Genomic DNA, 22417 nt, shown 5'->3' with positions numbered 1-22417 from the left:
AGGAAACAAGAGAGGAGAGGAGAGGAGAGGACAGGAGAGGAGGAAACAAGAGAGGAGAGGAGAGGAGAGGAGGAAACAAGAGAGGAGAGGAGAGGAGGAAACATGAGGAGAGGAGAGGAGGAAACAAGAGGAGAGGAGAGGAGAGGAGGAAACATGAGGAGAGGAGAGGAGAGGAGGAAACAAGAGGAGAGGAAAGAAAAGGAAGGAGAGAAGGCAGAAGAAAGGAGGTTTCATGAATGGTGTAATGCAGTGGTACAGTATCTGAAATAAAGATGATCGACCACTAAGACCTTTCATTGGTTTAAAGACACCAGTTTTATGACCTGTATGGAGCCTCAGCTGCTTCAGTACTGATTTATTTCCAAATCAAATATTTTTAATTCCAACTAAAACTGGTTGACACAGGTTTTAGCTGTGTTAGTTACTTTGGTACTTTGAGTTTTATGCTTGTTGCCATGTGTTAGGATGCTAAAAGGCTAAACTAATGTGATGACCATGGTGCATTATGCCTGGTTAATAACAGTATGTTAGCATTTAGCTAACATAGCACCACTTTGCCCCCGTACAGCCTCACAGAACTGTTAACATTGATGTAGACTCTTAGTCTTTTTCCTGCCATGATGGAAGAATGTGACACATGGGACGATAAAGGACCAGAGTTCTACCAGATCTCGATTGTGATTTATCAGCCTGATCAGTCATTTGCAATTGCTCCATTCTGTCTGTAAACTGGAGTCATTTTAAGTGGGTTTTGTGTTTTTGTTGGCAGATGATATTAGATGCAGAGGCACACACGTCAGGTGGATTTCCACCCCTGCAGATATATTTTTAGATCCCCAGTCAAGTGTTTTGATGGCTTGTCTTCATCTAAAGTGTATTGATCCTTAACAGACAGCGTTTGATTGTCTCCACTGTCAACAGGAGGAACAAGGAGTTTACTGATCGTAATCACAGACAAAAAAAGTGCAGCTTTTTTTGCTTTTTCAACTGTGCTACAAAAGCGACTGAAGAGACTATGGGCATTCATTTGTACATTTTACTTGCCTGGATTTTTACTGAGGCAGAGGAAACAATTTCCATCACTCACTCCAAACTAACAATATTTTTCAGCATTTTTTCTCTTATGAATCATGCTTTGTTCTGTCATTTCCTTTTATAATTCAATTTTGTACACTGTAAAGTGGTGATAAGCAATAATGGCTACACGCGTCTGGAATCAAAATTGCCTTACAACAAAATAAAAGAAATTTTATATTTAACCAATAAACACAAATCTGGAGCAGTGAGGGAAGAACAGGCTCCTACATCATTTCAATTTACTGGAAACTGTTTTACAGTTCCTTTTTTTTCTGTACATCAAAACAAACACAAAAAAAGTGTTTGTGGGTGGACTTGTGTTTTTTTGTTGTTGTGACAGTTGATGCTATGAACTAAGGAACTGTAAGGCTATAAACATACCAGCCATTTGTTCCACAGGCTGTTTTTATATGTTCGCCCTGGGGTGCAGCAATGCAGCAAATTAATCATAAGATGATTCAGCCTCATGACATAAGGGAAGCACTTTGTCAGCCGTCCGCCGAAGACAAAACTGGTGTAGAGAGCAGGGACGCACTCAGAAGCTTTTCAGAAGGGGGGCACGTTTCTAAAATGAGTAAAAATGTGTTGAGACTGAAGTTTAAAGACAAAAGAATTTTAAATACTGTAATTTGAAATTTTATGAACAACTTGCTGTTATCTGTAACTCCAAATAGCCACCACCATGTCTCCCACACAGGAGCAAGACACCAGAAAGACAAGAGACATTTTGCATCTTTTCGTGGTCATTTTGCATTTCTAGGTGGGGGTCAGCCAGGATTTTGAGGGGGCCGTACCACCGCTGGCCACCCACCTGGCCCTGCCCCTGATAGAAAGGCACCATGTTAATGCTTTCATTTGGAAGGAGAAAGGAATAAAAATGCCTGCCTGCACCTGTAAACCTTTGTCCAGGTAATTTGCTCATACCTACACACCAACGGTTTGAAAGCACAAGTGTAAAGCCTTTTCTGGTGGGAACAGGTGCAGAGATAATGGAGGCACTTGGTCTCAGAACGGTTCCGTAGAGCAGAATAACCAAGTGGAAATTTGCTCAGAGGAGACAAAAGAAAGAACAAAAGAATCTGTGAGAGCCTAAGGAAGGACTGTAGGCGGATATAATTTTATGCAAGTAAGATTCATTGCTCTTGAATAAAGTAATGGTATTGAAAACTTGAGCCAAACATGTTGTAACAATAAAACACATGGATTCTCAGCGCTGTGTATGAATTGATTCCTTATTCTAGACAAAATCGTTGCATCTGACACACTGGTTATCTAAAGCTGCAGGACAATCAGAGCCATTGATTATGGGCTGTTGGTAGCTGATCACAGATTAACATGCTTACATGTTGGTCAATAATGGAAACAGCTCAAAGCTCCTCAGAGTCAGAGTCTCTTTATTTGTGGTATCATCTCTTCATGCTGTTTTCTTGATTTTATTGCTGCCATTAATGTGCTGGAAAAGATGTGTGGAAACCTGGGAACGTTTGTGTCTCTCATCTGTCTCTCTCTGTCTTTTTTTCCCTCCTTTGTCTCACTCTCTTTCTTCTCTCTGCACATTTCCCACTGTTTCATAATCCTACAGAGAATGATGCAACCATACAGTAACCACACAGACAGACAAGCAAACACACACATGCACATACAGTGACACACACACACAATCTTTCTGAGACCAGACTACTTAGGAAATATTTCATCTTCACTTTATCTGCGTTCATTCACAAACAAAGAGACGTTTTCTTTCAAGCGCGTTTTCTCTCTGCCTGTTTTAAATGCCTGTTTTTTAACTTGTCTGTCTGTCTGTATATGTAGGTCAGGGTGCCCCAGTTGTAACAGGCCTACTTTAATTTGATTGGTTTACAGATGTTTTCTGTTATACTGGCTGATGAGACCTCCCTTCAGGGTGAACCTGTGCTGGACGTTTATCAGTAGCGACCATCAATCTCCACGAACTTCAAACAGCCAGAAATGTGTAAATTCTCCCAACTACAGGTGCAGCAGCAGAGTCAGTGAGACGTCCTCGGTTTATATCTCTCATGTATGGTCATTATTATTCAAATCATAGCAGAGCAAAGTCAGGAGGGTCGTTTATCAACTCGTTCTGCTGAAAGTACGCGTAAATGAAGCATAGAAGAAGTACTCAGAGCCTTTACCCAAGTAAAAGCCAATACAGCATTTTAAAAATACAAGTACAAATAATTGAAAAAAAAAAAAAGAAATAAAATAATGATAATAATAATAATAATAATAATAATAATAATAATAATAATAATAATAATAATAATAATAAGGACAAAAGCAAAAAGTATCAAGAGTAAAATTTCAAAATGTATTAATGCAAAAGCTGAATGTGTAAAGTAACTAGTAACTAAAGCAGTCAGATAGATGTAGTGGACTAAAGGAGGACTGAAATGTAGAGGAGTGGAAGTAGCAAAAATGAAGCAGCAAAAAATGGAAATTAATTTCAAGTGCCTTCAAACAAAGATGGTAAATGAAGTGTCATCTCTTCAAAAGTCTCAGGTTTCCTGCATGGGGGTGTCAGGATGCATACAGTATAATACACATTGCACAGAGAGCAGTAGGTATGGAGCCTTTGTCACAGCAGACATTTTGGAGACTGTCCTCCCAAGAAGAACAACAGCATCAGTCATTTCAGCAAATGTCTAAAAACCACGTTTACACTCCACTGACAGAGTTGGTGACGATGTTACGGAGCGACAAGGCCATGATGGAGCGTTTCAGGGTGGATGGATTTCTTCAACAAAAATAATGGATTTGAACCCAGGAGACCTCTGTTCATTTTCAGTTTCCAACAACTCAACTTTTTTTTTTTTAAATGACCACTATTGTTCTCTAACTGTAACTATGTGTTTTTTTTTTATTGTAACCATTTAACCCAAACCATAATCTTTCCCTAAACCAAACCAAACCTTTACCATAATGTTGTCATATCATAAAGATGATTTCATTTTCAACAGTGATTTGTAATGGTTACAGATGATAGTGGCCTCAGATCAGAAAATAACAATTTTGTCATTTAATTTTAAGGCTTTAACACAGTTTCCATAGTATTCTGTCTAAGAGTCTTCTGTCAATCTGGATAGGTAACAACTTGATGATGTGTAGATGATGTGACATCTCCTTCCCTAAAAAAGCCTCTTTTTTTTTAAAGCAGACAGTTATCGCAGGTGTCTCTAATAACATAAAACTCATTTCGTACAGTGACAGGTCAAAAGGTTCCCCTGTTGAACGCAGGATCACCAAATCATTTTTGTATATTATAGTTAGTTAGTAGATCACCAACAGTATGCCTCAAGCATGAGAGGAACAAAGTGTGGCCAGTTCGACGTGTACACGCCCACACAGTCCTGTCAGATGGTATAATCAGCCACGAGTAAAAACACCTGCGTACCATCGCTGTGCAGATACTTTAATCAAGTTGCCCTCGGCACCAGAATCATATCCCTCCACCTTGGGAAGAAATAATCCCTTAACTTGCCTCTCAATCATTGGAAAACCTTCCTAGGTGTTCTTAACATGAGAATGTCTTCTGTCTAGGAAAAGTGTTTCCTTTGAAAGAAGGGAAGACTAATATGGATTTTAGATATGTGGCACAATTTGATTATTGGTGTAACTTGGTTACTGAGGGGATGACTTTTATTTATAGATCTGTGGGAGGATGTCAGCTGTCTGTTGAAGTCATGTAAGAGTTGTGATGGATTAATAACGTATAGCAAGTACCAAGGTAAACTGCTGATAATAACCTTGGTCTAAGATTTAAGTAATTTCATGTCTTCATATGATGTAAAATGCTGCTCATATTCCTTTTTGTCTTTTCCATCTGATTGTAGTTGCGGCAATGATCACTGTGCAAGGTTTTCGCAAATCAGGTGATGTTGTCAATATGGGACCCTGTTTATTTGACGTGCAGATGAAATTAAATTGATCCGAAAGGTGTGCACACCTTCAACCACCAAGGACATCCGTAGAAACAACTGTACCCAAATCAGTCTCCCCCAGGCTTAGTTGTCCACACACTAGAAATAGCTTCAGACTCCATTGATACAGGTCAGCGTGTCACCAGTACATCTCAGTTGAAATTAAACTGCTGAAGCTCCATAAAAAAAATGTTACCAGGCAACAGATACAGTTGCAGCCTCCAGCAGAGTCTTGGATGATATTGCTTAGCAACTACATGTGTTTGTAGGATGTTAAAACCGAACCCCTCAGTGTGGTACAGTTTGGACCACAGGGGTGTCATCGTGACCAGATTGCCTCTAAGAAAGACAGTGTAACCTTGAAACCAGACAGGATAATCATCTGGATATAAATATATACACACAGACAGTAAGACCAGCTGGACACAGAATCCAAACCATCAACACCAAATGTACAGGAATCTGCCTGCTGAGAGAGAATCAATACACCTCTACAACGTCAAATAAACTTCTTAAACTATTGATTTTTAACCTGAATGTTTTGAAAAATCACAGTTTGACAATGTCACATAAAGTATTTTCTTCTTCTGCTTGTTACAATGCCTTGTTTTTATTGGCTGCACCATTCCATCACATATAAAATATATTCTCAGTGTCTTGTGCATCATTTTATACACACGTAGGTGTATAAAATTATACATAACCAGCTCCGAGTGACGCACCTCTGCTGAGCACTGTGTGCCAGTGTCATCCAACACCAGTAAAAGCCCTTATCTGACTCACTCAGTTCTGTCCCTAAACTCTGGATAGAGACAAAATCTGGTTTTCACAGTAAACCTGTTTTTATCCAGACTATTCAGACATGCTTGGAAAGTTTAAGATCTCCAAAATAAAGTTCTGGGAGTTGGAACCACACAGCCACACAACTCACGTTTGTAAAGCTGGAACCAACAGTGAGTCCAGCAAAGTAAAAAAACAAAAAACATCAAGGTTTGAATGTTCGAACACTTAGACTCCAAACCAGTCAGACAAACTAAGAAAATAGACTTAGTAGCAAGGTTCCTTTGACTTAACAAAAACCACTGTCGCTCCTGAGAAGATATTTGTCATCCTCAATCCCTCTTCTTGTTCTTTCATAAACTATAACACATCCCAGCAGGAATGCAGACGTATTTGGAGAGTAAAGCTGCATTAATGAAGGACGGATACTAAGTGGAGGACTGGTTCCACCGGCTAAGTCAGTGTGCACTGTGTTCTGATCCTGAACCTGGACTGGGCTACAGAGGCAGGGTCACTGATGAACGTCCTTACACTTGGGAGAAGCCATTTGGACCAGATTCAAAAAGTATGTATTCCTACAGTACCGCTTTGTGTGTGTGTCTTTGTACAAAGTTTGTCGGGACCCATCTAAGTGTTAGACTAAGAGTGAGGGCATTTTGAAGTTTATAGTTTGTTTAAGAATTGTTCAACATTTTGAGAAATATATTTATTCTCTTTTATGACAATACATTAGAAGGTCAATACCCCTCTTGTGTCTGTACATTACAGCAGCTATAAGCAATATTTTAGATAATAAAAATGTATAAATGTGAAAGGTGTGACTCATAGTAATGAAGCTACAGAGACCTGTCGTCTGAATCTGCAGTTCCCCTCGGCTTTACAGAGCTTTAATGTGAGTCTCAGCTCATTGTTTCGCTGTCTGGACCACAACTTCACTGGTCCTGTTCACTCTCACTGCTCTCAGAGAACTTTCCACTTCCTCACATCGGCCAATATAAATCAGTTTTTGCAGTTCTAAATATCAAGATAGAGCCAGCAGACGATGAGCTTAGCACAGCCTAAAGACTCGAAGCAGGGGGAAACAACTAGCCTGTAGCAGCTAGTCATCTTTCCCTCTGCTTCCAGTCTTTAAGCTAAGCTAAGCTAAGCTAAGCTAAGCTAAGCTAAGCTAAGCATGTCCTGCCTGTACCGTCATATTTAGCACACAGACATGAAGTGTATCTAAATATCTGCAAGGAAGGGCTCGGTATGTAGTGGTGGAGGTTTGCATGAAATCAGTAACAGCCTTCACAAGTGCAAATGTATGTGTGGGTGTATTCATGTGTGTGCAGCATATACACATAGACAAACATCATTTCAGACTCATTAGATGTTAAATGGTAACATGCACTCTAAGACAATATTGATCATCAATGTAATACGGATCCAATAATGAACAAATAAAACCTCCCAGCCTCAGCAATTACACTTACAAACATCTTTCTGCTTCATATCCACAGACTGGCCCTGTAAGATAAAGTGACTGAGTGTGGAACATCCTCTATCTGATGAAGAATGAAGAATGTTTTATGAGTCTTTCTAGGAATATCTGATGGATATTGACACATGTTCATGAACTGCTTTTTCACTTACATAGAACATAGTTTCCTAGTCTCTTTTTCTTAAACACTCAAATATAACAATCAGGTTGTTAAGAACAATGTCCCTTAAAATTAGTACCTATTGTGAAATATCATAGGAATAAGCAGCTAAACACCTGCTAATTTAGGGATGGTTTCCTGGAGATTAGCTCGAAAATACAGCACCAGTAAAATAAAGCATTACCAATCATTTCAATAATATTTCAGCATGGGATTTGGCATTAATTACAGTTTTGCACCTCCTGCTGACACACTGTCATTCTGTGATCCAACAGACTTTGCTCAAACATGATTCATATAACTCAAACCTCCACCAGTCAGCCCCAGTGAGGAGAGATTTGAGGCTTACCAGGGCTCAGGCTGTAATCACAGGACTACTGATGTTACTGTACACTTGGCGAGAAGGATCTCTCAGCTGCGGGGCATCCCAGTGAATCCGTGGGCTATGGTGAATGCCATGTACTTGTGATGCCGTAGGATAAAATCTGGCTGCTGGCCTGTTTCATCCCCTCTTTCCCTCTCTGTCATCCTGCTTGCCACTGCTCTGCATACAATCTAATGAAGCAGAAACGAATCCCAAAGCTTTATATCTCCAACAGACAGAGCTGAGATGTTCCTCCTACGCAGGCAGGCAGGCAGGCAGCAGCTCCAGAGACGCAAATACCTCCAAGTGTAGCTACCGTCATGCTATAGGATGTCTGATTAACTCTCTCTGATAGCAAACAGGAAACCTGCAGCCTCCATCTGAGCCGTTAGCTCATAGATTTTTTTTTCTGTTTATACCTGCAGTGAGGAACTGAATCCGCTGTGTGGACTGATATCCAGCCCGTAGTCACAAAGATAATAGAATACAGCTTCATAAGATACACGCCTCTGTTATGTGAAGCCTGTAACAGATTTGAAAACACTGTAAGGCTGCCATGTTAGTAAGTTCTCTCCTGTTGACAAGATGGAGCAGAGTTTTATGAGCAGAGTGAGTCAGTTAACATCACGATGGTCGGAGTAAAGATGTCTCCATTCAGCAGGAGGGGGTGATCATGGGCAGAGGAAGCAAAATGTCCTCTGCACAATGTATTTTAAACAAGTCGGTCACAGATGTTGACTTTATCTATAATACATTTTTTAAATGTACTAAATAAAATATGGAATTTTTAGGATTTTGATGATATCATTTTTTACTGTTGATGTTGAACTCCCCAGTTGGGTTAGTGGTTATTGACTAGTCACCAACCAAACTGTTTGTTTGTCATTAAATTTCATTTTTTTAAATTCATTTAACTGTTCTTATATTTTCTGTTGATTATTATGTGTAAGTGTTGATCCAAAGCCTTCTCTTTAATGCCAGGTAATTCTGGAGAGTAGACACAATATCTCTTTTATTGTTATCTATTTAATGTTTTGTTAATTTAGTTACTAAAAAATTACCAGGATCAGCCTTAAAAATGCTTGCATATTGCTTGGATTCACCAAAGTATGAAATGACACCGTCATTACATCTGTGAGTTTATATCTGACAGCAGGGAGATCTAAACTCATGAGTCAAACTCTAAAGAATACGTTTTGTTCACTACAGAGTCGCCCAAGAGTCAACATCTCATTGTCAGTGAATTTTAGATACTGGAATAGAAGATGATCTATAAAATGTCAGCTTCACTCGGTGCAGTCCAACCCAACCTCACAGAACCCAACGAGGAAAAAAATCTTGCTCCGAAAGAGGAAAAACAAGATGGCATACAGAAGAAAGTTTCACACCTCATCTAAAACAGCCTTAAAGCGTTTTAAGTGTTCACAGGTGGTGGGGAGGAAGACTCCGGATGGGGAGGCAGCCGAGCAGAAAACGAAGCCCCTGATGGTGCGAGGTAGCGTCCTGAGGGCACAAGGAGCCGGCTGTTGCCTGCCCTGAGGTTACTAATGGAGGTTTTAGGGAAGCCTGGTGGCACAGAGGGCTGGCACGCACGCCGGGCACTTAGAGCTGTTTGAACCTAATGCACGACCTGTGGCTCGTCGTCTCCTTTAATGCGTTTTCCAAACTGTACCAACTCACGAGGGCTCAGAAGTTCTGAGTTTTTTTTCCACCTGCCCACTTGTTAACTCGCACGTCTGTCCACACCAGTGAAGTGCTGTAAATCCTCCAATTACGATGAGGGTGCTACACAGACATCGGACACAGTCAGATAGATGGATTCCTCCGCATAAAGATTCCCTTGAAGTTGGGACTGTCCCACTATGTCCCTCTGTCTTTCTAGGCTACAGTAGAAAACTGACACTCATTTTCCTGGACTATAGTGGGACAGTGTGATGCTGCACAGCCCTGACACAGGAGTATAGATGGAGGGTTATGTAATTAATACTCCTCCTCCTATGCAGATACAGTAGACAAGCCTAGAAATCGTGGCCTCAGCTGTAACTGTAGCCCTGAAAGGACTGAAACAGCTCGTGCATACAGTGTCATTTCATCATCCCGGCTCTGTGTTCCCCTAAAGACCTGCAGCTCTTGACTCAGCCAAAGCCTTTGCAGAACTGATACTGTAAAACAGGCATCCAGTGGAATGTGGGTTTCATCCAGTAACACCAAACCCCCTCTACAGCCACGCAGCATGCAGAGGATCTGTCTTCATCTCACCCACACACACACCCACACACACACACACACACACACACACCCACACACACACACACACACACACACACACACAATAACATCAAGCCGACACAGATATCTGTTTAGCTGTTAGCATGTACTTCAGTGCTGGCACGGACAGGTGACTGGTAAAAGCAAGACACACAGAAAAGTGGTGAGGGGCTCTCTTACCAGCAGACCCCCCTTCTTCAGGAATCCTTCCCGTCCTCTCCCCTCAGCCGGCTCCAGCTTTCATCTCTCCCGTTCAGAGAGCGGGGGGGGGGGGGGGACACAGCGGAAGGACTTTAAATAATTGGCATTCCTCTTGCTCTTGTGTTTTCTCTCCTCTCTTCCAGATTTCTCCACAGTCTCCGGGGGGGACGCGGGAGCATCAGCGATACAGCGCCGTGCGCTCCGCTGCAGGAGGCTGCACGTCAATCACACAGGTAACCTAGGGAACCGCTGGGCCCGTCCCCTAGCCGACGCTGATTGGCCGGACGGCGGAGAACCAGAAGTCACAAGTCCTGCAGATCCACAGATGGGAACCGGGAGCTGTGGTGGGATCATGCACGGAGCCACACAAACAGAACTGGATTGCAGCTCTCTCTCTCTCTCTCTCTCTCTCTCTCTCTCTGACTCCAGAGCCTGCTGCTTTATTTTACAGTTGCTAAGCAACAGACTGCTTGTGTGTGTTGCAGCGCAGGAGGAGAGATGTGGGAGAGGAAGAGGACCTGAAGTCCTCAGCTCTCTCCCTCCCCCCCTCCCTCTCTGTTAGAAGTGTGGATGGATGTTGAATATTTCAGCTCTCAGCAGAAGCAGCAGCACTCTGTCTCGTTATTGTGGAGGCTGTTGTTGCCTCAGAGCAGCCAGGACTGTAAGTGTGTGTGCAGCATTGGGAGTTAGGTAAAGGACAGGACCACAGTTTTCTTTTTTTCAACAGTCAGGTGACCATTCCTCAAGTTCATACTGGATATTTAAAGATCCTGATGCATTTCTAGTGTAAATAATAGGGGAACAAATCCGCAGTCCTCACTCTGTGCATGTAGTACTGTGCAAAGTTTATCTGAAGCTAACGTAAGGCTTCAAATAAAGTGGATATCCGCCAGACTTACAGTGTTTATAGTGTGTGTGTGTGTGTGTGTGTGTGTGTGTGTGTGTGTGTGTGTGTGTGTGTTACAATACAGAGAGAGAGGCAATGTTGCGATAAAATTGCTGTTGTTTTGGGAGATTTACACTTGATTTGTCCACCTCTCTGAAAAAAACCCTCAAATTCACTTTAAATTAACTTTAGAAACTGTTTGTGTAAAGAACAAGCACCATGCCCCCCATCACTCCCATTCAAACGCTCATTGGGAGGCGGTCTCTTATTAGCCAGTATGAACTTTACAGTGAGTAAAATCTGTTTCACTGTAGCCTACATATAAGCTATGGGCACTTGACCTATATTTCAAGACAGACTTGAAAAATTATGAACCTATGCTTTAATGGCAGATGAGACAAAATGGGCCGAAATGTAAACTACCCCTATCTTTTTAAAAAAAACGACCCTGAATCCCAGCAGGAAATAGCAACGACTTGACCACAGTAACCTCGGTGATGGCTGCGACCCTGGTTGTCATATTACATTAATGGAACTGAACTTTACCTAATGTCCTTAACCTCCACATTTCCTCCCACTCTTCATCCTCTCAGAAGCACTGACTCTCTGTGCAGGAAGAACATTGGTTCCCTCTCTGTATGATAAATCTAATGGTACTGAAACACAAACAGCACTTAAAAATCACATTCTGCTAATGAGATAATGACCGAATTTCTTTGATGTCACAATCACTCAGCGATATTAATGGAGGTGACTCGACACTCAACCATTCAAAGCAGCATCTGACTCTGTAGTGAAAGTGGAAGTGTTTGTTTGGTTAGCGTCGTCGTCCTGCACTTTCACTCAGTAATTGCACTGAAATTTTACAAATTAAGTTCATCAGCTCTGTAGAAAAGTGCATGATGCTGTAACTGCAGTGCTGAAGTTGCAACAACCCTCAGTAAAGGTGATTGTACACACAGATGCCATTGGGGGGCACCATTTCCAGAGAATTAAAGGAGGGCAAAAGATACTGTTTGAATGCCTTTATGCTAGATTACACTGTTCTGCACAACCGCACGGTCAGGAAGCAGGGGTACATTTAAAACTGAACTAAGACACATAGAAAATTGGTGTCCAGCTGGTATGTGACAGGCTTGGGTTCAACACAAGTTCACTCCTCTAGATCTGAACATGGATCAGCAGAGTCTCCATGAAGCAGCTGGATGTGTGAAGCTCCCCTCAGAGGAACTGTCCCGATAGAAACTGTCCTTGTAGAGTCCTGGACTAAAAACCAGTGCAGCCAGGTGATGCATTACCCACTTCTGTTATCTAAGAGCAGTGTAACACAGCAGTGTGGAAATGGTACAGTTAGCATTTAAAGACAACATTGTTTCTTTCTATTATCTGGTGAGTTTTATATTTAGTTTTTTGTTTTTTGTCCTTATTGTCAGATTGTGGTTTGTTATCGGAGTGAATGTGCTCTCTGAGGTCCAGGCGTTTTCTGGTGATGCTTCAAAGTCAGACATCCTCTGCACAGCTGCAGGCGGCCTCTCAGAGCGCACACTCGAGGGTGAGAAAACCTCATGCAGTCTGAGCCTTTTAAAAAAGCCATGTTATAAATATTCAAAAGGACAGAATAAAACATATGGGCAGTGTTAGCTTAATGTGGTTGGAGCAGAGCGGCCATACTCCACTGGAATCCAAAGAGCTGCCAGGATTACTTGCCTATAAGAATTAAGAATTAAACAGTATAGTGGCAAATAATAACCACTGCCTTCTGTAGACTGAAATTTGACCGGGCTCTCTTTCCTAAAATTATAAATCTGAGGAAAAGCATGTGTTTTTTGATGTGATAAAATATTCAAACAGTAAGTTACAGTGAGAGAAAATCTGATTTCTTTTAATACTTTGGTGATAGAATCCATCCAGAAATCAGCAGCCAGTCCCCAAGTCCAGTTTCTAATGTTTCTAAAAACTAATACAAAAGCTTTGTTAATGTATCCAATGATGCAGTTTTTCTCTCTGTTCTACTTCAGTTCAGCCTGATATAATCGAACCTCCTCCACTAAAACGCTGCTCTTTCTTTCACATACAGCTTGGAGGAAGAAGTGTCATGTCTAACAGTCTGTGTCTGACAGGATCACGATGTGTTAATAATATGCATATGTATAACAACAAAAGCACACATCACAAACAGATGTGTTTAAATCTACTCAACTGTATTCCTTGGGTGCAGCCTATAAACATGACCTTTTGTTGCATATGTATTTATTTATAAGGTCTATTTAATACTCATTCAGTCAAGAAGGCAATACAATACAAATATACTGTATATATATATATATATATATATAAATGTAAAATCAATGAAGAAATATAAAGTATAAGAACCCATGAAAGTGATGTCTGAGAGTGAAAATGAACCAATATTGGACATATTAAGTAGATAAAAACTAAAACACAGACATTACACACACAATGTAATGATTACCAGATGGATAATACAATAAGTAGCAGCTAATACAAATCATATGCTTCACACGAGATCAGATTTAAAGCCTAAAAAGTCTAAGTCTTGTAATTTCTGAGTATTTTTCATAAGCTTATGTCCTAAAACTGCAAAGACTTTCTCGTGGTGTTATTCTCTGTTTGTATCCAAGCTCTTCCTCAGAGATTTGAAAGCACCTTTAGGCTGTGGATTTAGTTTTGGAGGAAAAGTGTAAAAATAACACCTGTAATAAAATGGCATTGTTAATATAACAGGCAGGGGTAAAAGCCAGTATGTTCAGAAGAACTCACCACAGCCTGACAACAAAGTCACTGGCATGGTGACAGTTACCAACAAACATGAAATCCAGCAACTCAGTAGTGAAGGAAACAAACCAAACATGTTTTACAAGCTTTAAATGAACTGACCCTTCTGTGTAATCAATCTGTATTTCAGTTTGCGGGGAGGCTATTAATAACTAATCAAACTAATATCTTATTCCAAGTGTTTTCACTCTGCAGCCCAGTTTGGCTCTTTATAAAACACCAGCTTTGACACCAGATGGAGAAGGAGCTGATCTGCGGAGCCTGTGACATGGTGTTTCGCTCCACTGGGCTGCTCCAGAAACATACAGCACTGTTCTGCATCGGGGGCGAGGTCAGCGGTGGAGGTGTGGACCCCAAACAGACGAGGACCCCTGATCTCGTCCAGGTAGGCGAGTCAGCAGGTTAGAAGGTCACTGGTTACTGACTGACCTGACGTGATGAAGTGATGAGAGGGGAAGAGTTACACGACTTGTATCTGTAATTAATGGTCTCATGATTCTGCACGTGGACCTTTATTTGTTAGAGGCTTAAGAATAGGAAGCCGTGAACTTAACAGGAATATGATTGTATTGTTGTGTGTGTGTGTGTGTGTGTGTGTGGTGGTAGGGGGGGTCTTCAGGTCAGAAAATGCTTCTGTGAAGAGAAAGACAGGAGAAAAATTTACTGATTGTGCACTAGTGTCTTTATAGTAAAGTAAACTGAATACATGATTACATTTATACAATGAAAACACAAGTTTCACATTAAATTGTGTTTTTTTTTTTTGTGATAATCAATCATCAATGAATTCCTTGATTTTTTTCTTTAGTTAAAAACCAAAATTACAGAGCCCTAAATATAACACATCTGTACAACTCCACCACAAGCTATGGCCTAAAAATCAACACGTCTTTAACAATACTGAACATTATGACTCCAAAACGCAGGCTTTGCTGCATGGCTGCTGCATTGTGTTGTATGTGACAGCTGAAGATTATTTATATTCAGGTCGTTTTCAGACTCAGGAGACGAACAGGAGCGAATTGCGTTTTTTGGTGGATGTTCTCTTGACCGAGCTGATTTTATGCAGCATCTCAGGTCCTGTGATTGAGAACTGAAAACCCTATGTGTGTCTTTGTGTTTTCCCGTGTGTAGATGAGAGGTCAGAGGAAGAGCATCGTCAGGCGGAGGAGTGTTGACGCCGAGCCAAAGTCAGGAAGAGCTGAAGACGAAGCAGCGAGCAGTCAGACAGACACTGCTGCTCTGCAAAATCTGACTGACGAGGTAAAACTGAACCACTGCACCACAGCAGCGTCGACAACCTAAGACGCTGAGCTTTTTCATCCAGCCACTGTCCCCCAGTGAGCCAGCACTGTCTTATTATGTAAGAGACATTTTCAGATACCGTCCAAAAGAATATGTCGCATTGTAATGTTCAACCTGGTCCATCAGAACCTAACAGGGATGAAGGTGTCGGTGCAACATTTTGTGTACATGAGTGTGTTTTTGTTGTCATTTTACCAAGCGCTGCAGGCGTTTCATGGTCTTTGATTAAAAATTCATGTCTGAATATGATTATGTCAGTCAAGACACACTGGAAGAGCAATTTCCAAAAGGGATTAAGCAGGGTATTATTTTATACAGACATACAAGTATACACAGCCAAGTAGTTTTTAATGTAACGTTTCTGTTTCTTTTGTTACGTTAAAATAGACTACAACATGATTTCTCTCTTCTGATGTCCAGTTAAACAAGTTGAGGAGGTCCATTGAAGAAAATCTGCCAAACTGGACAAGAAGCACGACACATACCGGGGTAGGTTCAGCGGTTCTCTCCTTGCTTTACTACACAGGCAATATGACATGTGCTTAGCACTTTAATGTATGTCAAGGTGCTGTGAGTGCTCTCATTTCTTCTATACTGTAAAAGCTCTTTAATAATAGACTGAGTCCTCAGCCAGTGGTGTCAGGCTGAGTCACAGGTCACACATTTTAATGACGCTGGGTCTCAGGGTGACAGAAGAAATGGATCTTCTTGCTCCAGGGTGTAACATGTTTAAGAGGAAATCCTGAGCATAAATCTGTCCATTTATGAACATGGTCTTCAGACGAGTGGGTGTCATCTGGGTCACAGTGAGAGACTGAAGGAGATGAGGGAAATGGCGACGCTCCATGAGCGGCAACTGGCCCTGATACACGCTCACAACCAGCAGCTGGAGCAGCAAAGAGATGGTGAGGGACGAATGCAACGAGGTACAGGCCGAGTATCTGCTTCTGCCTGCGTGTCAGATGCTACGCCGAGAATTCATCGTCTCACAGTTTCACATGATGTCAGTGTCTGGGCTCGCTCACTCTGTATGTGTGTGTGTGTGTGTGTGTGTGTGTGTGTGTGTGTGTGTGTGTGTGCGTGTGTGTGTCAGAGCTGGCCCTTCAGGTCAGTGTCCTGTCTGAGCAGAGCAACACAACTCACCTGGAGAGTCTGCTGATGGAGCTGAGAGAGCAGGAGGAGAGGAACGAGGAAACACTGCAACAACTTGCTGAACATCTCCGTACATTACAGTAAGTGTGTAAGTGTGTGTGTGTGTGTGTGTGTAAGCTTCAGTACTAACACCACTGTATCAAAAGTAAAAGTAGACAATAATCAGAATGGCCTGCTCCGGTGTTGTTTTTATTTCTATTATATTTTCTGGATTATTATCAGCAGCACTTTATTATTGTTGCAGGTTGAAGTGAAGCTGATTTAAATCACTTTATAAACTGTGGGTTGTAATTAATAATTTTTTCATACATATATTTGAATGGCTTTTATGTCCACCACTATAGACATTGTCTAATCTAAGTGTGTTTAATGCCTGCCTGCTAATCAAATTTCTTTTGAGAGAAATTGAAATTGAAATTGTTTTAGGAGATCACATTTGCCTTGAGATCATTGCTGTTGTGAATTGGCGCTATACAAATAAAACTGATGTGACTTCAAATACATTTCAAATCTGCAAAATAAGTAAAGCTGTGAAATAAATATAGTGGAGTGAAAAGCCGATGAACAAGACCTAAAAAAGCAGCATAAACCTTCAAATACCCAAGTCAGGCACAAGCATTTAAACCTGCACGTAGTTACTTTGCACCGTTGGTGGAGTGATATCACAGAGTGAGGAATTAGTGTTTCAGTGTCTTGTTCAAACACAAACCAGCAGGATGGACCAGCAGTCCAGTGAGTCCATTTCAGGCTCTAGCCTCTAACTGTGCTGCCACAACAGGTGCAGGTTTGTTAAGGTGAATGATTATGTCTGAACACATACCTATGTAGTTTTCAGAGAAAAATGGCTGCCTCTGCAGTGCTCTGCTACCAAAAGTATTATTCTGTGAAATCAGTTTTTTCCTGCCTTCTATGACTCAGAGCATCAATTATGGATTTTATTATTCCTGGAAAGTTCCTTATTGCAACATTTGTGGTAAATTAGATTGGATTTTGTATTGCAGTGTGGATTCTGGCTGGGAGACTTTCCACAGACGTCACAATAAGATCTAATTTAGATGATCTACTGTGTTTTGGTTTTCTTCCTGTTTTTAGTGTGCAGAAGGACTCTGTGGCTGCTGAGCAGCCAGATCCAGGCCAGAACAAAGAGATGCATCATGACAACTACGAGCTCGTTTCATCTGTAGATGGGCCTCTCTCCACCCAGATAAAGTACCCCCCCCCCCCCCGAACAAATGGTTTCTCTGGCTGTTTATATGTGAATATGAATTAAGCGTGTTATGGATGAGGGTAAATCAGGTCTCTCTGTGGCAGAGCCCTGCGACAGGCATACGTGCAGGCAGGTGGGACAGATCCAGAGATTGTGGCACAGATGACTGAGTTGCAGGCAGAAGCCCAAAGTCTGGAGAAGAACCATCCAGCAGGGTCGGCCAGGGCCGGGAAGAAGAGTAAGAATGACGAGAGTGATGACGAAGAGTAAATATGTGCTGTTTGTCACTGTGTAACTCAGAACAGCTGCTCTCAGTCAAGCCTTTATTAAGTTACACAACCTGATTTCCCCAGATTTCCTATTAATTCTCTACTACTTTCCTGATGATTAGATTCTGGGCCAATATTCCTTTTCACGTGATCAGTAACAGAAGCCAAATCATAATGACTGCAAAACATGACTCAGAGAATGATGTCTAGTGGCAGCAAAGACAATGATTCTGATACACATTGCTGCAGAAAACTGAGGGTAAATGGCCTTTTGGTCCTGAGCCACATCCCTGTCATCCTCATACCCAGAGGTGAAGCCTCCTCAGCGGCGTCCGAGCTGGGAGCTGCTGGTTTTGGAGCAGGAGAACCAGAGACTGGAGGAGGAGATCCTCAGGATCCAGCTGACCAGAGGGAGACACCATGACTATGAAGGTGGGGCAGTCTTTGTAAAACAGCACGCTGCTCCTTATTTTCACTTCCTCGCAGTTAACTGCTTTAAAAATGAGCGAGTACAGTCTGGAAATCATTCAGTGTTAATATAACGAGACTCCGAGTCTGCAGCTGTGAGACTGTACTTGGGCACACTGCTGCTTTGAGATAAATGGTAACATCAAAATGCCAGCATGCTCATAGTGACCTTGCTAACATGCTGATGGAAAAGCAGGTGTAATATTCACCGTCTTGCTAATAAACTAATGAGCACGATAAGCAGAAAAGTACAGCTGAGGTTTATGAGAATGTTTTTTCAGGTATTTGGTCATAAACCGAAGCACTGAACTGAAATTTGGACCAGAAGATGTTGCTGGATGAAATGTTACGAGATCACAGTTATTACAATTCAGTTATTGTTGAGGCATTCAACTCAGATCCACAAATGTCGACCTCAGAGTGAGACCAGGGGAGAGGTTTCATCCTCTGGGAACCATGAATGTCTACAAATTATTGTGTGAACCCACACAAGCGGTGTTGACGTATTTCACAGGACAAGTGAACACTTTGGCCTTCAGGGAAGCATTAGTATAAATCCTCCGGAAACCCTGGACATCTGTATCACATTTCATGGCATTCCACCAAACAGTTGTCAAGTCATTTCAATACTATGATGTGGATCATAAAAGTCATGAGGATTGGCTAAAATGTGTAACGTAGATACGTGTACAAATATATGTTGGTCAGTAGTGGTCGTACAGGTCTGTGTTTGCGGGTTCCGCAGCGGCAGCGAGGAGGACTGAGCTGCAGCTGATCCAGAGGGAGAGCCTCCAGCAGATTTCCAGTTCACAGGCAGCGATGGAGAGAGGCAAAGAAGCTCCCAGGCCCTGCAGACACCTTCCTCGTCCTCCACCTCCTCCACCTCCCCGTCCACTCCCACTCCAAACCAAGACTCACATTCATGCACCTCTCTCACTGGTACATCATTTGCAATTTCAAACATGTTTATGAAGTCTGGTTTGGCGGCTGTTTTGAGTCTCTAGAGAAATGACTGTTCAGTAATAATTTACTTACAGTTGTTGTTGTTGTCATGATTAAATAATCACCTCAACTTTTCCATCAGCTCCAGGCGAGGTCCTTCTCCTCTCCGCCCGGAAGGGGCAGGATGGACCCACTGGACTCTCTGGGTCCAGCACCCTACGACCCTGCGTCAGTGTACTTCTCCACACCACCCACATATAATACATATATATGCCTGAATCAAATAAGCCTTGGCTTCACATCAATCATATCAAATCCTCTACTGATCTGTTTATGTTTTAGCCCCTCCTGCCTTTCCCTAAATTGAATTAATTAAAATCAATAACATCCTCTGGTCTTTCAGAGCTGGTTTTGTGGTTTTCTTTGACCTGGTTGTGGGACTTGATGCCTCTCAGAAAGTGCTGCGTCTGGTATCAGCTCTCTACTCGGAAGGTCTGCAGGTGGGGCCGACGACCCCGCTGCCCCCAGTCCGGTGCCTGCGGGGAGTGTCCCTGCCTTACACCCACAGCCTCACCCCTGGAAACTGTGCCCTCCTGTCAGTCAAACAGCCTGCACCCAGGTAGGGGTGACACATCGTGACATATTTCAGAACAAAGAAATCTACTTTGGTCAGAAGGAAATACACAATCTCTGTATACAAGTATGAAGACAAACCGCGGGCAAGAGTGTAAATGAGTACAGCATTATTTGCAGTGAGCATTTATAACACCCCCCCCCCCGCAGGATCCAGCCGTCGCCCTCCCTCTGTCTGGTGGTGGAGGTGCAGGATGCAACAGATCTGGATGTTTATAACCAGGAGGTCTTCAAACTGGCGTCCCGTGGCTGGACACGACTGGAACTGTTTGACCAACACAACCAGGTCCACCTGCATATTCACTGACCTGCTGTGTACTGCAGGACACTGTGCCATTGTAGTGGCCCGGGTGTTTTTATCTGTTGACTGTAGTTCCTCAGTAAAGGGAGGTGAGACTGAGCAAGGCCAGGCTTTTCATTTACAGCCATTACACTCCACTCGATTCCTCAAAATCAAGCACAGTATAATGGCTGCAGGCTCAAATGGTAACTTTTTTATTTATTCAAGAGAAAATGTTTAAACCTCTGCGCCTCACCTGCAGGGGTGTTTAGAAAACTGACCGCACCATCTGGCAGAGCTTAGTCTTCATCATACAAGTCTCAAATGATCCGAACAGCCATCTGCCATATGAGCACTGTAACCAGACGGGGCCATTACTGAATACCCTGGTGTGTGTGTTCTAATGCTGGATTATTTTCTCAACACCATCAGCTCTGTAGTGGCCACTGGAGGGTGCCAGTGCGCAGTCTGCCCATTAAACCTTCACGAAGCTTCGCCCAGCTCAACTCAATACCTCAGGTATGAGGACGAAGAGTTATTAGGTTCTCTGTATACAGCTGTTACTACATGAACAGTATTGTTCGATTACCATGTAAAAGCACATTTAAGCAGATGTTTTATGATGTTGTTGGGTTAGGTAAACGGTGAGGCAAGGTAATTAAGTATACACCTGACTGTGTGTGTGTTTCTGTAAACCAAAGGTGGGCAACATGGAGCTGTGTGTACGTGTGGTTAACGGCCGAGATGGAGACGTGCAGACCCTCGCGAAGCCTGACCCGACCAGCACCGGGCAGTATAAATACCCAGCTGTGGTAGGTTAGGAAGGCAACTTAATGGAAGCAAATCTGGCAAATCATTTTGCGTTATACACAGGACACAGGTTAACATCCAGTGATTTAATGAGTAATTTAATCATTGCTATAATGTCAAGAAAGATGCTTTTTATCATCTTTAGGCAAAAAAGTGTCGCTACTGATGTGACTGCGTACGTAGAAATATTTAATAAATTGTAGGTCCTCAAAGGCAGTGCAGCAGAGGCCACCTATATCTGAACAAAGAGTGCAATTTTACCTTTTACAACAACACAAAGAATCACCTATGGATTCTTCATCTTGTGTTGGAAGCAAGCAAGTTTACGTCATGTCTCCATACAGGTGTCCTCTCTCCCTGTGGCTGTCCACAGAAATGCAGCTCTGCCGGTTTCGGCTCCACAGCCCACAAGAGCGGATCAACTCTCCTCCCTTCTGACAGCCACTGATCACAAAACCCCCCCCACCCACAGAGGAAGCCAGTCAGGGTTGAAAGAGACAAACATGCCATGTAGAAAACATCTCTACAATAAGGATGTAACGTATCTCTAATGTCACTGACAAAGTTTTATTACTGTGTGGAAGTATAAAGGAGGGCTCCTCTCTTACTCTCCTTTAAATTCACAGGGGTCGACAGTAGATGTCTATGCAGGACAGGTCTTACATGAATGTGTAGCAGCACATTGTTAAAATTCATGTGTTGTTTTCCATCAATGTCCAGTGTTAAAATTAAACTTTACATACAATTCAATCATGACAAAAGTGACGTGTTAAAAGGTGTATTTGACAACTGCATCTAACCTGACATTTTGTCATAAAGTGTGAAGTCTTGAGTAATGACTAAAAAGTGTTTTGTGAAGTCACATTGACCTTGAACCGCCAAAACCTGATCAGTTCATCCTTGAGTCCGAGTGAATGTTTGCGTCAAAAATTCTGTCAAAGCGTTACTGAGAATGGGACGGACAACCTGAAAATAAGAAGCCTCAGGCTCTGGCTGTTGCAGAGGCATAAGAAAATGTCAGGGACCAGCAACAAAGGCTCAACACAAGCTTCTTGAGCCCATGGTTAAGTTTTCAAATATCTGTGACTTGCAGTCTGAAACTCAACTTACCATCTCAGAAGATTCAATGCAAACTATGTGAAAAAAGGTCAAGTGAGTGGCACTACGAGTTCGATTATCCAAGTTTTGACAGTAATTGTAGATTGTATACATATGACTGTGGCAGCTTTTCCTAGGTTGGAGCTTTAACTGGGAATATTTGTCATTTGTACACTGAAAAATCTTGAAATTAATTCTTCTGGCAAAAGCCCATCAACATGTCTGATGTATGGATGCCATTAACCCAAGGCAAACTTAATGTGAATGATAACAAACTTCAGGTTGGCGAATCAGTGTGGCCAC

At 42.2% G+C, this 22417-nt stretch overlaps 2 protein-coding genes across 2 annotated transcripts in view; one reads left to right on the top strand and one right to left on the bottom strand.

The window, feature by feature from the left end:
• Positions 1-11503, bottom strand: part of lrrc7 (leucine rich repeat containing 7) — a 121313-nt gene extending 109810 nt beyond the window's left edge. The window contains exon 1 of the mRNA XM_071486454.1: positions 10248-11503. The gene's annotated coding sequence lies outside the window, so the exon portion shown is untranslated. The remainder of the gene's footprint in view (positions 1-10247) is intronic.
• A 2031-nt stretch (positions 11504-13534) lies between these two features.
• On the top strand, positions 13535-22167 carry LOC139626185 (coiled-coil domain-containing protein 17-like). The gene is made up of 15 exons (XM_071486445.1): positions 13535-14335; positions 15085-15213; positions 15676-15744; positions 16037-16160; positions 16349-16487; positions 17500-17616; positions 17719-17852; positions 18193-18315; positions 19097-19290; positions 19436-19521; positions 19697-19912; positions 20077-20212; positions 20639-20725; positions 20908-21018; positions 21361-22167. The coding sequence occupies exons 1-15, from the start codon at positions 14186-14188 to the stop codon at positions 21565-21567; spliced, it is 2022 nt and encodes a 673-aa protein (XP_071342546.1). The 5' UTR covers positions 13535-14185; the 3' UTR covers positions 21568-22167.
• The last annotated feature ends 250 nt before the right edge of the window (positions 22168-22417 follow it).

Source organism: Trachinotus anak, unplaced genomic scaffold (genome assembly GCF_046630095.1).
Source record: "Trachinotus anak isolate AG129_WGS33_773 ecotype Australia unplaced genomic scaffold, CSIRO_AGI_Tana_v1 ptg000010l, whole genome shotgun sequence".
Taxonomy (NCBI): domain Eukaryota; kingdom Metazoa; phylum Chordata; class Actinopteri; order Carangiformes; family Carangidae; genus Trachinotus; species Trachinotus anak.
The sequence above is the reverse complement of the archived record's forward strand: the minus strand, read 5'-3'. Positions and strand labels throughout refer to the sequence as shown.

Excerpts from the sequence above, each read along its gene's own strand:
- LOC139626185 (XM_071486445.1), top strand. The coding sequence starts at position 14,186 with ATGGAGAAGGAGCTGATCTGCGGAGCCTGTGACATGGTGTTTCGCTCC. Across the intron at positions 18,316-19,096 it reads GAGACACCATGACTATGAAG|CGGCAGCGAGGAGGACTGAG; the intron begins GTGGGGCAGTCT and ends CGGGTTCCGCAG. Across the intron at positions 19,522-19,696 it reads CCAGCACCCTACGACCCTGC|AGCTGGTTTTGTGGTTTTCT; the intron begins GTCAGTGTACTT and ends CTGGTCTTTCAG.